This window comes from Xiphophorus maculatus, chromosome 9 (genome assembly GCF_002775205.1).
Source record: "Xiphophorus maculatus strain JP 163 A chromosome 9, X_maculatus-5.0-male, whole genome shotgun sequence".
Classification (NCBI taxonomy): domain Eukaryota; kingdom Metazoa; phylum Chordata; class Actinopteri; order Cyprinodontiformes; family Poeciliidae; genus Xiphophorus; species Xiphophorus maculatus.
The window spans coordinates 3,096,945-3,115,391 of NC_036451.1; the positions used below are offsets into that span (position 1 = coordinate 3,096,945).

At 36.1% G+C, this 18,447-nt stretch overlaps 1 protein-coding gene across 1 annotated transcript in view; it reads left to right on the plus strand.

Moving 5' to 3' along the window:
- col24a1 (collagen type XXIV alpha 1 chain) overlaps window positions 1-18,447 on the plus strand; it is an 86,391-nt gene that overhangs the window by 42,218 nt on the left and 25,726 nt on the right. Inside the window, exons 19-31 of the mRNA XM_023340042.1 lie at window positions 570-623; window positions 3,111-3,164; window positions 3,245-3,298; window positions 4,057-4,101; window positions 4,207-4,260; window positions 6,082-6,126; window positions 9,122-9,175; window positions 10,805-10,858; window positions 12,462-12,515; window positions 13,094-13,147; window positions 15,012-15,065; window positions 15,314-15,358; window positions 15,615-15,659. Of these exons, the coding sequence (XP_023195810.1) occupies window positions 570-623; window positions 3,111-3,164; window positions 3,245-3,298; window positions 4,057-4,101; window positions 4,207-4,260; window positions 6,082-6,126; window positions 9,122-9,175; window positions 10,805-10,858; window positions 12,462-12,515; window positions 13,094-13,147; window positions 15,012-15,065; window positions 15,314-15,358; window positions 15,615-15,659 (666 nt within the window). The remainder of the gene's footprint in view (window positions 1-569; window positions 624-3,110; window positions 3,165-3,244; window positions 3,299-4,056; window positions 4,102-4,206; window positions 4,261-6,081; window positions 6,127-9,121; window positions 9,176-10,804; window positions 10,859-12,461; window positions 12,516-13,093; window positions 13,148-15,011; window positions 15,066-15,313; window positions 15,359-15,614; window positions 15,660-18,447) is intronic.

Genomic DNA, 18,447 nt, shown 5'->3' on the forward strand with positions numbered 1-18,447 from the left:
TTCATTTGTTTTTATAGGAGAGCAGGTGACACAATTGTAGAAGTTGAGTTTTGTATGTAATTCCCAAAGCCATCCTGAGAATCTCAGTCTAATACCTGAGATCAAATCAGGACATCCATGGCTTATTTGTTTACATTATCAATGTACCTGTTTTTTTAATCACACCTAATCATAAAGATCACTGCTGGAAAAAGTGGCATCATTTTAAGGATACAAAGTAGAATAGATTAAGACTTCGGAGTAACTACTACAAAGAGGACTTGATGTTCAGCCAGGTTTTGAGAAGATTTAAGGGATTTAGTTTGATGATGGAAACCTCTATTTTATTTCTGTGATGAAAAACTTAATCACTTTACTGAATGTGTTTTTACTAACTAACGTTTGTGTCAATGCAGAAACCCACCGGAGTAATGAACAGTTCATTTTTGTCAGAGTTCAATTCTGTCTATTTGTTCTCTAATTTCAGAGAAATAGGAATATAACTGTGCTCCTTATTCACATTTGAACATTGTCATATTCAGCTTTATCATGTGGTGATACATATATATTATATATACTTTGCTTTAAAGGGTAGAATTGGAGAAATTGGGACACAAGGACCACATGGGCCACCGGGACCAGAGGTAGGAATGATATACATGTTTTTTTTTAAAAAATATATATTAGTGTATAGTGCTGTAAATATGTGATACGTTTTAGGTGTAGCACACTTTAACGTATAAAGTGAGAAATAATAGCAGAACTAAAGTCAAACTGTTTTGAGTCCATTGAATTAAATATAGCACTATACTTTTTTTTTAATTGTTTGAAAACTGAAAGAATGGTGATATGAAAAAATTCTAGCAAAATGTTAAAGGAAATGATTGATATTTTTAAAGTAACTCCTCTGCCAGTACTAAGAGTTATTTTTGAGGGTGTTGTGGTGATCTTTGAAGAAGCATCTGGCTAAAGATATAAATTTCTTTATTTAAAATTTATTGCTGCATAATAAGCTTAGAAGCATTATTGCTATTGTAGCTTCTGTGGGATCCTGTCAGTCCACACCACAGTGATACTTTGCTCCATTAGTGTTGGCATAGTTACATACCCAAAAGGTGAGAAGATGCAAATATATATATATATTTTTTTACCATGGAAACATTTTTCCATGTTTTTTTTCCATGCTGAAAAAAATGAGTGACAGAGTTCAGGTTAGGACTAGACAATGGCACAGTGAAAGATGCTGAATAAAGAAAAATGTATTGTGTGTCTGTCCAAACATTAACAGCTATAAAAGTATATTGAGTTTGTTAAGTCTTCACTTTTGTGTGTTGTGGGATTGGAGCATAAACAATATATTGATTTTCACAGCTACCCTCTTTCCGGATTCCAATGACGAAAAAGGGAATTCAGGTTTAATAATACTGGTACCATTCACATGCAAAACAGATGGCTTTACACGACAACAAAGGAGAGAAAAATAACAAAAACCTTCCTGTTTTGCTTAAAAAGAGAGCTCAACATCTGAAGTTAGCTTCACCTAAAAGTACCCCATAAAATAATTTCATGTTAAAATGTAGGTTCAAAAGGCAGAGTTCAATCCGCATTAAAAATCAAGTTTAAATTTAGAATAAAATCAAAATGTGAACCCAATTCTCATGCTTCAGCTTCTGCAGCTTATTAGTCAGATTCTTTTATTGAAAATTGGAGGTATTAGTTCTGGATAATTAAAAGAGCGAAAGGTTTGTGCACCTGTCTGGTTTTATTTAGTTATTTAACTTGATATTGACAGACTGCAAATAACTGAGTAAAGAAAGACTAGAGGATTGCATGGGGACATTTTTGATAAAAATCTGAAGATGAAAGACTTGTGGATCGGCAATAGTCCCAAACACAAGGCCAAGGAACTTATGGTCCTTGGTCTTGTGTCTTGTTTGAAACTTAACTGGGTTCAAACAAAGAAATCACATCTGCTAGAATGGATACAAACACCTGGCTTGTATCCAATATAAATCTTCAAGATTTTAAAACAGTTGTGTGGAAGAATGTGCCAAAAGTCACACCTGAGCATTGCAACTAATTTCTTCATACATCTTGAAGTTGCCAAGAAAATAACTTGAAGATTCAAGTTATATTTATTTAGTACATTTATTTAGTACTAAATGCAGTACTAAATAATTACTGCATTTAGTACTTATTTGCTTTGTCATTCTATATTCTTATCCTTAATTCCATGTGCGGATTATTTTTACTTTGATTTTCTTTGCTCGTGTGGATAACTGGGTTACTGGGTTGTTACTGACATCTGGTTTGAATTTTGTAATTGGCTCCATTTGAAACACTTAGACTGAGCAAAATTATGTGTTCAATTCTTATTTTACCCGCTGAACAACTCAACCACTAGAGTTCACCGAAGTGGTCAAGAAATGTTTCTTTAATCAGTCAAAACACACAACCAGCCCTGTGATGTGTCAGCCATTTACAGCCTTCGGCAAACTAAATTAGCAAGTCATAGCGTAGACAGAGCATCTGCACAGCATAGCATGAGAGTTACATCATCGGGCCATTGGCACAACATCTATGTAACTCTTAGGGATATTTTTAAAACATGCGGAGTTCATTTAGAGTCACAAAGTTACAGCACCCATGACAGAAACGTTTTTATCTGTAGGTCACATCACACACACTACAGTGTCAAACACACAAAAGATAATACAATGGAGAGTATTAGTCACCTGAAGCTCTATATATCCATGTGTTAAAGGAAAGCAAGCTAGATACACAATGGTGTGACAAAGGCATTACAGTTAAATCAGTTAGCTAGTTTTAGTTTCTTATGGGTTATTTTGTTTTACAGTAACCCTAGCTTTGAAATTATGTCAACAAATGCGGCTCTAGATGGAAATTAAAGATTGTGCCAGGACAATCCTGCATTAAGGTTTTCAATCTCAGTCAGCTCTATTTGGCATTACAGTCTTTGTTTATACATAAACTTTGTAGAAGACTGTTAACAGATTTTGGAAGCCTAGGCTACTTTTCAATCTGTCAGTAGTCCCAACTAAAACTTGCTATTTTTAAATGGAGTATAAATTTGTCCAAGCATCTGTAATCTCTTTAATACTTTTTGTAAGGGGTTTCCTGGAGACATCGGCGTTCCAGGCCCTAATGGCCCACCTGGACCGAAGGTAGCAACTCTCAAATCATCCACAAATGAAGCATTTACTTCACCTAATTGTTAGTAATTGCAAGTTCGGTTGTGTTGCAGGGTTTACAAGGTGCGAGAGGGCTCCAAGGCCCACCAGGGCCAACAGGAGTACAGGTGAGATGGTTCAACACTTAAAATAGCTAAGATATCTCATATTCTGCTCTGCTCCTGTTTCACTGCTCCACAGAAATGGAAAATATTAGACTAAAGCTTGATCGATCATCAAGGTAAAAGTCATATTGGAGTTAGATCTGAGTGGAAGACATTTTTACTGAAAGATCGCAGGGCATGTTCCACCAGGTGAAGTTATAATTTGAAATCGGATGCATATAAAAACTACTTCGAAAATTTTTCCAGTCCTGGAAAAGTGAACAGAAACGTTTGGAAGGAGTACAGCACACACACATGTGTACACACACAAACACTATTTTATGCTGTGTTGAAAGCATTGAGCTGGCACACATTCACAAAGGGTCTGAGTTGGCCAACACCTGCCTTACTCAGAAGTACGAGCTAACTGAATTGCAGATCTTTTTCATTAGAATTTCTTCCAGTTTGGTATTAGTAATTCCTCTTAGGATTTACTAGACGTCTTAGAGAATTTAATGAATATGGAGATTTGCTCTTAGTTCTGTTTACATTGACTTACAGGAAACGGGATGACAACTTTATTGCCTGGGTTGGCATTAGTATTGCGGAGCTATTTTTGTTCATTAAGCTCTACTGGTGGGCAAAATAAGTTCACATTTCTTTATATTATTAAGTGTGCTTCTTTTAGTCCTTTAACATTAATTATTCATACTTAAAGATATGCAGTTGTGTCTGTATGTTACAAATGATTTTGTTTTTATGACTGTACTGTGTTTATGCAGGGTGATGAAGGCCCACTCGGCCCACCTGGCAGCATTGGCCCAACTGTAAGAAATTTCATCTAACTGTGCACATATGTATGTAAACAGTTTAGATTTTGGATGATATTAAATAAACAGCACCGCTTCTTTTGATTGCCACTTTTTATAAAGGGGAGATCTGGGAGGAAAGGTCATGCAGGTGAATCTGGACCTGAAGGCCTACTGGTAAGCCTTTATGTCACACTTTTTGTGTGTGTGTGTGTGTGTGTGTGCGTGTGTGTGTGTGTGTGTGTGTGTCATGAAACAATTGTTTTAAAATCTCTAGTTGTGTTATTGATTTGGCATTCTGTGGTTTTGCAACTGAAGATGACTAATGACAACTATTAAGCCGTGTCCAAATTTTTATGTAACAGGCCAAACATTTTATATGAGACTAAAAACCGGGTGATGTGATTTCCTCTCCCACACATGAAGTTTATTGTTCTTCAGCCACATTATAACTAATTTAAGTGTATCATTGCAAGTCATTGTTTGAAATGCCCATTTGTGTCAAAAATTTAACTCCTAAAGTTTTGCCATAATATGTCCCTGTGATGTCAACATACCAACAACATAATGCTGCCACCACATATCTATTTCTCACAGTCAAAATCATGACATTTTAAAATGCCCCTGTTTATCATAGCAGATATAACAATGATTATTCTGGTAAATGATCTCTTTTTATGAATTTCCCTCTGGAATTAATAAAGCATATTCAAATGCCAAAAAAAGCCTATTTCCAAACACTTAAATTTAAGTTCCATTTTGACCACAGGAGATGTCAAATTTATTGTCCCTTAGTGCATTTGCAAAGTATAATCAAGCTTTTAATGTTACTTTTGTAGTAATGATTTTTTCCTGTCTGAGTGGCATTGCTGGTCATGTCAGTAGAGGAATCATTTCTCTGTGGTAAAAAGACATTTTACAAGTTTCCTTCACCATCGTTTTGCTTTTGTTCTGGGGTTAAAATGGACATTTTGAGTCAAAACTCTTTCACATCTGTTACTCTGAACCGGTCTACTTCCTGAATGGTATGATTGACTAGACATTTTCATTGGACTTGTACTTATATTGATCTCTTGAAGGAAGGAAGCAATGGATTTAAGGTGTTGATTTAAGATCCACCCACAGGCTTGCCTCCGTTTAACTCAACTGTTGTAAGCTGCTAAGAGCTTGCAAAGCCATCAGCATTTGGGGTCTTGCAAAAATGATGTTGGTGTAGGTAAGCATTAAAAGTATTCCCTATTTGACAGTTACCAAGTAAAATTAATCATTTACTGATCTAAGACAGACAAATAGTCAAATTTAAAGTCGCACACTGGTAATAAAAAGTAAAGTTGTATGTGAATATTTTATCCATTCATGGTTTTAAATGATTTATTCATTCATTTATTTTTTAATTTCTGTATTAAATGACAGAGGTGGATTTTGCCTTGTGTCAGTGCTTGGCATCAAACATGACTCTTACAACTGGAAGCCAACCAATTTGGCAAGATGCCACACAGCTACGCCACAGCTGGAAATGTTTTCCTCACTACTGACTTGTCTATGTCAGACATATTTTTTTATGTTTCTTCTGGTTGTTTTATTTTAGAGTAATTTATTGACAATTTGTGTGTTTGTTGTGTTTAATAGGCAACAATTAATTGATAAGCTTTAAAACTCAATCACAAGAAGTTACGTTAAAATAGTTAGAGTTTCTCTTCTTAACCTGTCTTTTTATGGTTATCTTGTGCTTATTTTGACTTCCAGCCATTTAAACACTTAGTCTGTGCTGTAAAGATGGACTTAATTAAGAGGGAAAATTATTTCCTCCATGGTCGTCATCATGAAATGCATCATGGAACACCAAATTATTCACAGGCCTGTGTAGTCCATGTGTGTGTCCTGTTTTACACTTAATATCCTGTGAGCATACTGCCAAATTAGGAGTGGACTGATTATAGAGATCTCTTTAACTACAGTAGCTAAATAGTAAAGTTGTTTGATGTTTGCTCCTTGCAGGGAGAAAAAGGGGACATTGGCAATGTTGGAAAAGTTGGACCACCGGTAAGACTTTCCCACGCCTCTAATTGCTTGAATTAAAGTGAAGCTGCTGTGTAAGTTGCAAAACCTTCTAATGTTTCAATCTTGCCTCACAAAATTTAATCAGACATCCTATTCCTGTCTCCAAAACTACATAAATTAATGCAAATCATATATCTGTTTAAGATTTTAGAGTTTTACAACAAGAACTGGGCTCTGTCTCTTTTTGTGAAATTTCCACAAATACAACTACTTTGAACATTGGAAGAAGACCTGTCCCTCCAGTAGGCCCCTTAATGTTAATATTTGCATTCTGGGGATAGAAAGGCAACCAATTGGGCCAAGCAAGCTGGACTGTGTTGTTGCTGTGCACATATGAGAGGCATTAAGCACTTACTGAACAGAGGGCCCTTTGAAGCCAAACAGGAACCATGGAGCTATGCAGTGAGAAAGAAACTCTTAAACATATGTTGGCTCTAATGAATCCCATATCATCACTTTTCAGATAAATAAGATGTGACTGAAACTAAGAAAGGGTTGATGCCTTGATGCTTTAATACCACCTGTCTTCACTAAGTGACTCCTTATCTGTAAAATGTTTCAAGTGAAATTTTACTAGGAGCTTGGAACTGTTTTAGAACCACAACACACAAAAGATTCACTATGCAGCATTGTTAAAGTCAGCAGTACGTCTGCACATGTCAGCCTGCTTGGACTTGCACGCTGTCCTACTTAGATGAATCTAATAATAATGTCCTATTTGACCCACTTTATGCAAACTCTTGTTCGTTTGCCTAGAAAGTTTGGTTTGTTTAGGGAAATATGAATGGCAAGCTTGGACCAAAAAAGCTAACTCTGGTCCTCCTACAAACCTAGGTCTCGGTGGAAGTAAACTCTGATGCGGTTTGAATGCAGATGTGGATGCAAGTGGACCGAAAGCTGCTACAAATACAGGAAGCAAATCACAGCACAGGGCATTCTGGGTAAATGCGCCCTAAATAAGAGTCTGACGCTAGAGAGAGAGAGCGATGGTCTTTTACCAAAACAAAAGAGAATTTCTACAAGTGCTAAAATATTACTCCACTCCATTTTTGTTTACATTTTGCAAAGACTTAAGTTGCGTTGGATCGTTTGACAGTGCAATGTGAAAGCAAACCACATAAACTGAAAATTTAACAAATGTTTCAATGGGGTGGGGTTTTGGTCCTCAATTGAACTGAGTTTACCAGACTATCAGGTGTGAAAACACCCTAACGCTTATATTACAACTTCTGTCATCCACATTAGGCTTCCTAAGCAACCAGACTATCGAACCACAGAACCCCCACAATGAGTAATTCAGATCAATTTGCCATGTCACCAACTTTCTGTGTAGATTAAGGGATCAGAGATCAACCTTGTGCCTGTTCCTCCATCTGCAGGCTGTATGTCTTCACCGTCAACTGGTGCTTATATGAATTCAGCAGGTTAATCCTTCTACGGTGATGATGTATGAGTGGCATTTTATAGCTGTCAGACGTTTTGGCGAAGCTATAGAATTGCAAAAGGAACAAAGCTTTATAGTGTTTATGTTAGCGGCCTGTTTCTTGTCTACTAGTTTGTTTCATTCTCAGGCTCTTTTTTTTTTTACAGCTTTCAATGTAAACACACTGAGGTACAGGAATAAATGAAGTGTGATTACACAATGAGAATGCGTGTTCACTGTGTGAACACTATAAATCAAACTGTGCAGTAAAACTCTGTACAGTGTAAAGAGGCCACTATTGTCAGACTACTATATTTTTTCTCATATTGGTCTGTAATTGTGTCAGCATATGAAATATTACCATGACATCATAAAATGAGTGGAGCCCAGCACTGTCTTAGTTTTGCTCAAGTACTTTTGGTGCTGTAAACTATAAGAATTGTGGCCCTCACCTCCATTTTATATTACTGTAGTTTACATCCAGACTAAACATAGAAATAGGATGTGATCTACCAAGTCTCAGATTTCCAGTTTTAGCAAAGAGACTGAAGAAAAGTAGCAGAGAGTCTGTAAAAACTGCTGCAGCTCCCAGCCTGTCTGTGTAAAGTCACTGATTCAAATGAAACCAGTGCAGAGCTGAATTAATTCTCCCTCAAAACTGCAGTGTTTGGAGGAAAATCTAAAATTTATAAAGGCAAACAAATTACACTCAATGCAACTTAACCCACAGGAACAAAACATATGAGTCCAGAGACAAGGAGAGTTAGAGTTAGTCGCCATCTTCAATAAAATCATAAGGAGAGGTGAGATGCAAGTTTATGGATGACCTTTTAGATGTCCTGAGCCAATAGCTGATAAAATATTTAAGATGAAGTGTGCTAGAACATTTTAACAAGTTTGGGAAACCTTGTTGCAGAGTCCTTGTTCGAACCTCGTAATTTCTCGTCTTGTCCGCCTGTTTTTCCATTTTACTAGATAAACATTTAAAGCAGCATTCTCATTAATTCTCTAAACATTTCTAACTTTGTTGTATAATCCTCTTTAAGTAGTATCAGATGTGTTGTAAATCAGTTCTGGAGCTGTTATCGAAATAGGTTGGTTAGTGGAAAAATGTGTTTACTAGACCTTTCTTTTCTTTTCTGTGTAGCGTCACTTTATTTTACATCTTTTATTAGCTCTTTATACTGAAGAAATTTTTTGATTTCCAGTTACACAAGGTTAGGTTGTTAGGTTGTATTTGTCCACAACTTTTTCTAACATTTCTAAAAGTATAAAAATGAATTAGGTTAATAGTTTCTTTAAAGAAAATGCTAGGTTTTCAGACTGTGCTTATGATTTTTCTAATATTTTTAGCACTCTAAATCTATTATTTAAACTTCATTTTAGCTGAATGAAACTCACCCAAGACTTACAGAAACATTTCACTGGAACCTGAAGCGTCTTACATTCTCTGCATCACGGCAATCTGGGAAGCAACCCTTACTACTTTCTCCTGACGTGTTTGTGTTTAACACGTTTTCTTCTTCTCTCCTTTCCTCTCCTCCTTCTCTCCAGGGTCCAGTTGGCCTAATTGGAATAACTGGGGTGATGGGAGTTCCCGGTGAAAAGGTAAGGAGTGTGTTTCTCTGTCATTAGGCTGTCAGGCAGCATCAGCTGCTCGCCTGTCAGCAACAGACCCCTATAATTAAGCCCATGTCAAAGCAGCCTGGACTAGAAACTAGAACACATGCTTGTGTAAACACTCAACACTCCCACATCCACATCAGTAGCAGTATCGTCAAAGCTGTGTCACCTTAAACAAGCAAGTTTAAGTTGAACATAAAAATTATTTATAAGATGTAAATCTGAAAGTCTTTTCTCTTAAAATACTTAAATGAATCAATCATTCCCAGCTCAACAAGAACCTAATAAGTCTTTTCAAGTGTTTTTATTGAATCTTCTAAAGAACACTAAAGGTTTTGCCTTCCATCTCCATTTTTCCCTCCCTCTATCCCAACCTGTTTGCCTTTTCTTTCCTATCCAGAAGGCCCGTTTGTCAGAACATGTTCTTGTGTTGAGAAGCCATCTGCTTGTCAGATTCTTGCTTGTCCTCCAACTCCTCTCCCACAAACCTCTGCTCCTGATGCAGTCTGTCAGCACCAGTCATACCCTGACAGCCTACAAATTCTTTTGACATTATGCATAATTTTTTATTCTTTGCCACACTCCTTGTTTAAAATGTTGAGCTCACTATGAGGAAGTGCGTATCAAGAAACAAAGGTGGACTTATTGTGTTGTACAATCATGGATTTTACCCAGTTTGTGAAAAGAAAATGCATAATTTCAGTCAAAAAAGTTTGCAGGTTTACTGTTGGACATTGGCAGATTCTGGTCTTTCTGTGGATCCAATGGACTGTAACCTATGTGTGCTTTATCTTAGAAAGAAGAAAGCACCTTCTCACATAGGCTGCTCCAGCTCTGCTGTCGTAGGGACAGATACAGGAAATCCTTCCTGCCACATGCCATCTCACTGTACAATAAAAGCTAAATCATTGTTCTGCACAAATCAGTCCAATTTCACACAACTGCACTGTGGCACACTTGCTGTACATATATTTACATATACATACTGTTTCTGCATTTTTGAATCTTTGCAAAGACTGCTCTAAGCTGCTTTTTATATTGACAGCATGTTATATTTTATTTTTATTTTATCTTGTCTACAATTGCTACTCAGTGGTGGTTGTTGTGTGTCTTGTCTCTATGCTGCTGTAACTGCGAAATAATTTCCCTGCTGGGATGAATAAAGTAATTCTATTCTATTCTATTCTATAAAATCACAGACACGTTATCAAAATATTTTAATATTTTTATATGAATGCCTTAAAAAGCTCCTATCTTCTATCTTCTTCATGTTACTTAAATATTTATGATTTTTTAAAAAAACTTTAGTTATTAAAAGGCAGTTTTAACAATTGATTTGGATCTCTTTTTTTTAAATAATAAAATGTCTTTACCTAATGGAAAGCATACACTGTAAAATGGTTTCAGCAATAAGAAATGAAATGAAAATCTAAGTAAAATTGGAATAGCAGTGGATAAAAAAAAAGTGTTCCAATTGGGAAGTCAAAATTTTACAAATTCACTCAAAAATACACAACATGATCCAATTTCTGCTAATTCCATGAATATTGCCAAAGTTGAACAAAAATCAGTTCTCAGAATCAAACCTCTTTTTTTTTCGACGTCCTTAACCAGGGTGACCGGGGGCTACCAGGTCCAACAGGTCTTGCTGGAGAGAAGGGGCCCGGGGTGAGTAAAGTCACATGAGATCTTAAAACAAATTTTAATTGGGTTCTTGCAGTGTCAGCCATATTTTATTGAGCAAAGGGAGTTTTCTAGTTATGTTATCACACCTAAAATTCACCTTTCTGCACAAATGTCAATATTCCAGTAGCGGATATAATTTACAAAGCTCTAACAATGGGAAAGTGGATTTTTAAATTGGAGATCATTTGTTGAACACAACATTTAACGAAAAATTGGTGGACCGTTTAGGTAACTAACTCTATAATAAAATTACTTAATTATTGTACATTACATTTGTTGCCAAATATCCAGGTTCATCTATGACTATCACAGACATGATCTGTCTTCTGCAGAGTGAAAGGTTAGGTCATCCTTTCATGTTAATGCACAGCAGAACAATAACAGAATTGAACAGACTAAAATATTATAGTCTATATTATATTCACTTTCAAAAAATAATTTATTTCTTCTATTCTTCCCCAAAGATCAGATTTTAGAAACATAAAAAACACAGCTGTTAAAAAACTTAGATATTTGATTGCTCTAACATGACAAAGTTGTAAATGTGGTATAACATCCCGATGAGAGGAACCTATTTCTTTTTTTTAAATCATCACCGTTTTAAAGACCAGTGTTTTTATCAACAGAGTACATTGACCAGATTGTCCCCAGACATCAGGACTTAATGATAATGGGACGTCCCTTCACTGATTCGTCTGCGCTCACCATGTTCTTTCATTCTACTGTATTTTTATGGGCGACTCTTTAAAAGTTATGTGGTGGAACATTGAGTCCAGTACATTCTTCTTGTGAGTATGGGTTTGAAACATCCATTGGACACATATGTATTAGTTTATCTTTTATGACGAGAAGAACTGCCGCACCCCTAACTAACAATGGCGTTAATATTTGGCTAATGTGTAAACCTGAAAAGATGACAGTATTGTCTTCTGCGTCCACTTTGATACATATAATGAAAAAATGCCTCAGGAAGGAATGTTGTTGGAGATTTTAATGGAACAGAAAAACCTAATGTATCAAGTCTGAGTGCTGTTTCAGCCTCAACGTTTGCAAAATCTGTGTGTTCCTTCAAGCACATCCTCACAAAACTTTGACTGGCAAGTTAGTACTGGTAGAGACTTGTGCTCTATTCTACAGCATTTCAATTTTTGCATTGAAGTGATCATTATACTGCCCAGTTTTCTGTGTCTGCTGCAGAGCTGTGAGTCTGTTGGAGTGCTTGGCCTTCATCCCACTCTGTCTCTGGGTTTTGGATTAACGTCAGATCTGTGGTTCTGGGCCTTGAGCTCTTATCTCACTGTCTGACACAGTGCCGAACAAACTGAATGATAGGTGCATAAACGGGGATTAGCTTGATTTAACGTCTTTACATATTTGTGTGTGAAATAAATTTAAAATCATTTTTGTAACAGACACTGCTGACCTACTAAAATCATGGATTTATTCTAAATCTCTAGTGTTGCCTGTATTTATATGAAGCTCACTGTGTCTTTCACCTATTTAACCGATTTAAACAAACAATGCCACAGTGTCCCATCTACCTGCATATATTTCTATTTATTTATTTTTTTCTGTTTTCTATTAGGGTTACCCAGGATCACCTGGAGGTCCCGGAGACGTTGGCATGCAGGGTTCACTTGTAAGCATTTGCACAAATTATCAACATGTATGCCCTTAGTGTACAGTATTTTATTGTTTTCTTTGCACAGAAAAAAAGTGTGGGACAATAAAGGATATTTCTATTCTATTTATGCTGACTGGATAAATAAATAAATAAATAACCCAACAAATACAATGAAAATCAATCAAATTAGACTATTTTTATGAAGAAAAGTATCATTCTTAGCTGTACTTAATTTTAAAATCTCTCTGAAGTGTTAAGGAAACAAAGTACAGTTCACATATACTTTCTACTTGATCCTGATGTAATTACTGTGTACTTTCCCTTCTACTGATGCCACTGTCTGTTGATCAATTATATTATTAATATACCCACAACTTCCCACTGGTGGGAGGTGATTTCTCCCAGGATCCAGTGGAGTTGTGTTCATTTGTGTTCAAACATTTCAAATTAGGTCTGAAATACACCATCATGTATCAGCTTTGGGACTCATGATAAAGCGACAGCTTTTTTTTTTTTTTTTAAACTTACTTATTAATATTGGTAATTTTTTTTGTCAGTACGTTTTTTTTTAAACGTGTTGTTTTGCTTTACAGGGTCCTCAGGGACAGAGGGGCAGTCCAGGAATCGCGGGGCCAAAAGGGAGAAGGGTAGGGCCACATTACTTTTACAGGAAAATGTCTTCAAATGATTTCAGAACCAATTCTTTATATATTGCAGTTGAGTTTATAGTTTTATTTCCATAATAAAACTAAAGCACCAAAGCACATACAGTTCCATTTTTTTCAGGTTTGAATGTTACACTGGAGGAAAAAATTATAACTTCTGATGAATGTATTTTGGCTAAGAGAAAAATGACCCTGAAGACAGAGAGATAATTTATCCCTGAGCTTGTTTTTTTTTTTTTTTTCATTTTAGTCTTTTAAGGTAATAAGGTGACGTGTAAGGTAATATTATATATCATTCCTGATCACCCATTAGAAAGTTTAAATCATGTCTGACGTTGGAATTAACTTACTCGTAAATCCGCTTCAGTTGTATTTGAAATCTTAAGATACAAAACAGTTTCCATGTGACAAATAGTTTTTATTTTACTTCAGAGTCACATAACTGTGGATTTGTGCATATTCATTTCACTTAACTCAGAAAAAATCAAAGATAAAAAGGAAATTCAAAAAACTATTTGAGCTACTGCAGAAATGATAACTCTAGGTATCAGATGTGTATTTTTTTTCTTCGATAGACTGATCAACTGCTAATTATTTAAGTAGGATTCTTAATTCACACAAAATTGAGCCTTTTTTTCCCTTCTGCTTTTCATCTTTATTCCTCAAGAGCTAGTTTCCCAGATGAATTTGATTTTCCCTGAACTCAACACACCTGACTCACATAAATGGCTGATTACAGCCTGTGCAGAACTTGATTACATCCTGAGAAAGTTATTCAGCTGTGTAAATTCATGGGTGCATGGAAAACATGGTGAACACCAGCTCTAGAGAACCAGACCTGCTTGGTTGCCTGCAGTCAACTGCTTACACATTACCCTGGTTCCTTGATGACTATAGTTTCACAACTGATTTACCATGATAATAAATATTTCCAAATGATCATTTGTCTTTAAAAGGCCTTATTTAAGCAGCCAGACCAGTTGCACAAGTCAGCAGGCCGACTTCCGATATTCATAGCGATGGAGAACTTGTTAAAAACTCAGGACTTTCTTTGTCATCTCATAGAAAGGAGCTTAAATCTAAGGAATGGGATAAAATAAAATTTTAGCTGTGTTAAATTAGCAACTTTGGCAAACCTGGATTTACGTCGTTACTCATAACTTCTCTGTTCCCAAATGTCATTCAGAATTGGTTTTGTGGGCTTTGTATGTGGAAAAACTTTAAATTTTCATCCCAACAGCATGAAAATTGCTGAATTTCTTTACTTCTCCAACTCTTATCACATATAGTATATCAAAGTCAACTTCTGCTGGGAATTCACTCACCGTTTATCATTATATCCATATTATTTATGCACAGGTGTATTTTTAAACTCCTGAATTTGAGGAACATTAAAATAGAATTCTCTCCCCAACTTTTCTTGAATCTAGCAAATAGAAATATATATTTTTTTGACATACTTAACCTCAAACAGGACATGTTTAGTCTGATTTTTCTGTACTATCCTGTAATTTTAACGTTAATTATTTTATCTCACTTGCAAGCTTTTTAGAGTGACATCTAACGTAAGTAATCACTGATAGAAATACATGGAAGTAATGCTGAGATTGAGATATTTTGAGAAATATTTGTAGGATAATCGCCCAATTTCAGACTATAACAGAAAACAAGATGTTAAGGTTTAAATTTAAGGTTTAGGGGTTTTTTTATACCATTGAACATATAAGGTTTGAAAGCCCCTGACAATATAATCGATAAAAATGAAGAATAGTCCAGAATAACAGTAGTATATCATGCTCTTCTCTGAGTAAATGTCAGCCATGTGCCTCATGTTGGTGTTGTGCAGGGGCCCCAGGGTCCAGATGGCGCAACAGGAGAGCCAGGATCTGAGGGCACCAAGGTAAGCAACGTCCATATTCTTATAAACACAGCGTAAATGTGGAAAAGGCAAAAACATGTAGCATGTATTTAATAAATGGGCAGCAGTAAAGTTCATGCCAGCTGTGGTATTTGTGCCAGGATTATAATATCATATTTGGAATCCTTACTTTCAGATTTATTTCTTGATTTTCAGCACATTATGATGTATTTATAACTGTCTTGGGAGGAAAGAAAGAGAAAAACTCAATAATATTTCTTTGTGTCCAGGGTGAAAAGGGGGAAGTTGGACCAAAAGGAGAACCAGGATTAATAGTAAGTATTTTTCTAGATATGCTTAAATAAATGTACCAAAGAGTAAGAGGATTGGGTGCTTAAATTACATAGTTCAGAGGAATACCTACATATACCTATGTAATTTCTTTATCCTTGTTTTCATGCTTGCAATGCGTCACCGTTCCAAATGTAAACCAGATGTCTTGGTAATGGTTTTGTCGTATTAATGTGATCAACCCCGACCTGATTTAAACTGTTTTTAATCTGTTTCCGTCCTGATTTTGTCTCTTCAAAGGGCAAAGCTGGCGTTCCCGGAGAAAGAGGCCCTCCTGGAAAACCCGTAAGCAAAATCTTTTTTCTTTCACAGATTTAATCACCACCTACACATCCCCCGTCACTATAGCTACAGTGGAATAACACTCATAAAGCCCATCTGCCTCCTTTTTTCTTCCAACCTGCAAATCCCAATTTACCATAATTTAAGAGTTTGCTCCAGTCTTGTCATCCAGGAGGAAGTTTTTCATTAAAGAGGATTTGGTTCTGCTTCTGAGCATGCTGGCAGGTGTAAACAGATCTTCTCCCTTACCTTACCTGTAGGCTTTTAATTCTATCCTAAAATTGGTCTGCTTTGCTTTATATAAGAATTTAAATTATAAGAAGTCAAACTTTTTCACAGTCACTATGCATAGTTGCCTTGTACAAGATTTTGCTCAAAGCCGATGATGACTTCCAGTGTCAGACTGAAGTGGTGTGAATGGGCTTTACTGATACATTTGCATTTTTTTTTTCCTGGTGAATTGAGATGACGTAAACTTGAATTTTCTGTAATCCAAGGAAGTTCAAGTTAAACCTCAACTAAAAATCGAATAAAATATTTGTCTTTTCTCGCTACATCAGAATTAGCAGGGCTCATTTAGAGTGAATGTTTTTCTGGCACAATTTAACTTAAATTCAACTTATTCATCTCAAAGGGAAATTAAGTGATGTCATAGCCAAGAGTTTTTGTGAATGGTGATGCTGAGAGCAGGAAGGTCTCTCTGGTAGCAGTCAGTCTGGCATTGAAATTGAAGACAGTGGATGTTTCAATATGACAGCTTGTTATCTAGACAGCAGATATAATATTCCACAATAATCAGATACTGGCTCACACTGCTAATCCACCTCATTTGCTTTTGCTGCTCCTCTTTAAATCCTTGTCCGGCCATATGATCAGAAAGCTGATCAGAGAGACGCTGGAATCAGGGTTACAATCTTTGTCCGTTATCATTTATGGAAGGGACTGTGTAAACTTCCTCATTCTCTCTCTGCTCTTTGGTTCTGCTCTGCATCCCTTTTATCTCTTCTGGATTTTGGATGCAGAGCAGGTATTTTTGAGCTTTTGAGATGCTTAACAGTGGCTCTCAGTTCTGAAAGCAAAACCTTGTTGCTACAGTTTAAAAGTCAGAAAAGTAAGAACAAAAATCGTTCCAGCTGCAAAGCATCCAAAACAGCCCCAATGCCTCAACCCAAAAAATGATGGATAAAAGTCTACAAAAAGAACAAATTAGAACTAAAGTAATCGGGTGATTCCAGGATGCTGCCACCATGAGGAGTGTAGCTCTAAACACCTGCCAGACTTGCTTTTAACTATAATCCGTACATTTTTATAATTAAGATCAGGGCCATTCCAAAAGCATAATCTTATCCTGCTCTGCAATTCCAAAACCAACTCTTCAGTGTGTTGGGATCATGGCTCTGGCTGGAACACCCAGCTGTTTCAGAGTTACACTCATCTGGCCCAAACTTTGGTCTCTGATCAAAGGAAATTTGCTTGGGATGTTTAGGAACAACTCCAGAACAGCCAAGGCTCAAGGACCTCATAGACTGGAAACTTCCACAGCAACAGTTTTACTTTTTACTGTGAAGAGTTTAACATCAGCATGGACTGAGAGGATGCCAACCAATAAAAACTCATTTCTCCAAATAGGACATCTTCAGTCAACACTTGCATATATTTGCAGCCTGTCAAATGGATAAGCTGAATACCCTTTGAAAAAAGGCTTTATGGTTGGACAAGACAAAGATGGAGCTTTTTTGGCCACAGCAGCAAGAAGTATTTTTCAAGGAGACTAAATTAACCTTTCAAAGCAAACAATGCAGCAATAACGGTCAAGAAGGTAGTGATAGGAATCCGTTTCCCAGCGGTACTGGTTTTCTGCACAAAATAATTAATATATTGGTAGATTTTTGTGCCTCAAGCGGACATTGATCTCCAACATACATCAATGGTGCTTTTGGAATAAATAAAGCATGTTGACATCAACTTTCTGGTATGGCATAGGGTCCAAACTTATAAAACAATTGACTGACACTACTTAAAACAAGATATCAAGCAATTAGTACCATTTCTGAAAAAGAGAAAGTGAAAGATGCTTGCTGATTCATATAAAAGCATGTTGTTTCAAAGACTTCAATGGACTTACAAATCAAACAATGCAACACTAACTTGGTCAACTAACCAAATATTAGTTGATTACAGCCTTCATACATATATTTGTCTGTTAAAACTTATTGAATATGCATGTTGTATTATCAGACCCACAGTTATTATTCAAAACTAAACTCCAAAAGGAATATTACATTGAAGATGATTGCTTGTAAACATTCACTGGCATAGTATTTTAGTGAGCAAGGCTGTATATTGGTTATGATTTTGCCTTTGTATCAATGAATAGTAGTAGTTTAAGATGAACACAAAGAAGTCCACTGTGGCCGCTTTCCTGCAAACAATAGTGATGCCTTACTTCAGATCAGCTAATCATTGTCTCATTATTAACAAGGAAAGTGGGTGAACTTTACAATGTCTTTTAATCCCAAAATGCTGAGCAAATCAAAACCAGCCTACTTGGGCATACTGAATAACTTTTGCAACTTGTTTACATATTAATGTATGTTTCCTGTTTGCTTTAGACTAGGGCTTACGTCCTTTTTTGTGTGTTTTCAACAAAATGTCAGTGGGGAGAAAATGCAGAAACGCAGATTTGGGAGACTTTTGTTTCAGCTTAAAGTGTTTTTATGTTCTAAAACATATTTTCCCACTCGAGCAGTTTATGAATTATATTTCTTATATGGCTTTGAAGGAGGTAAAA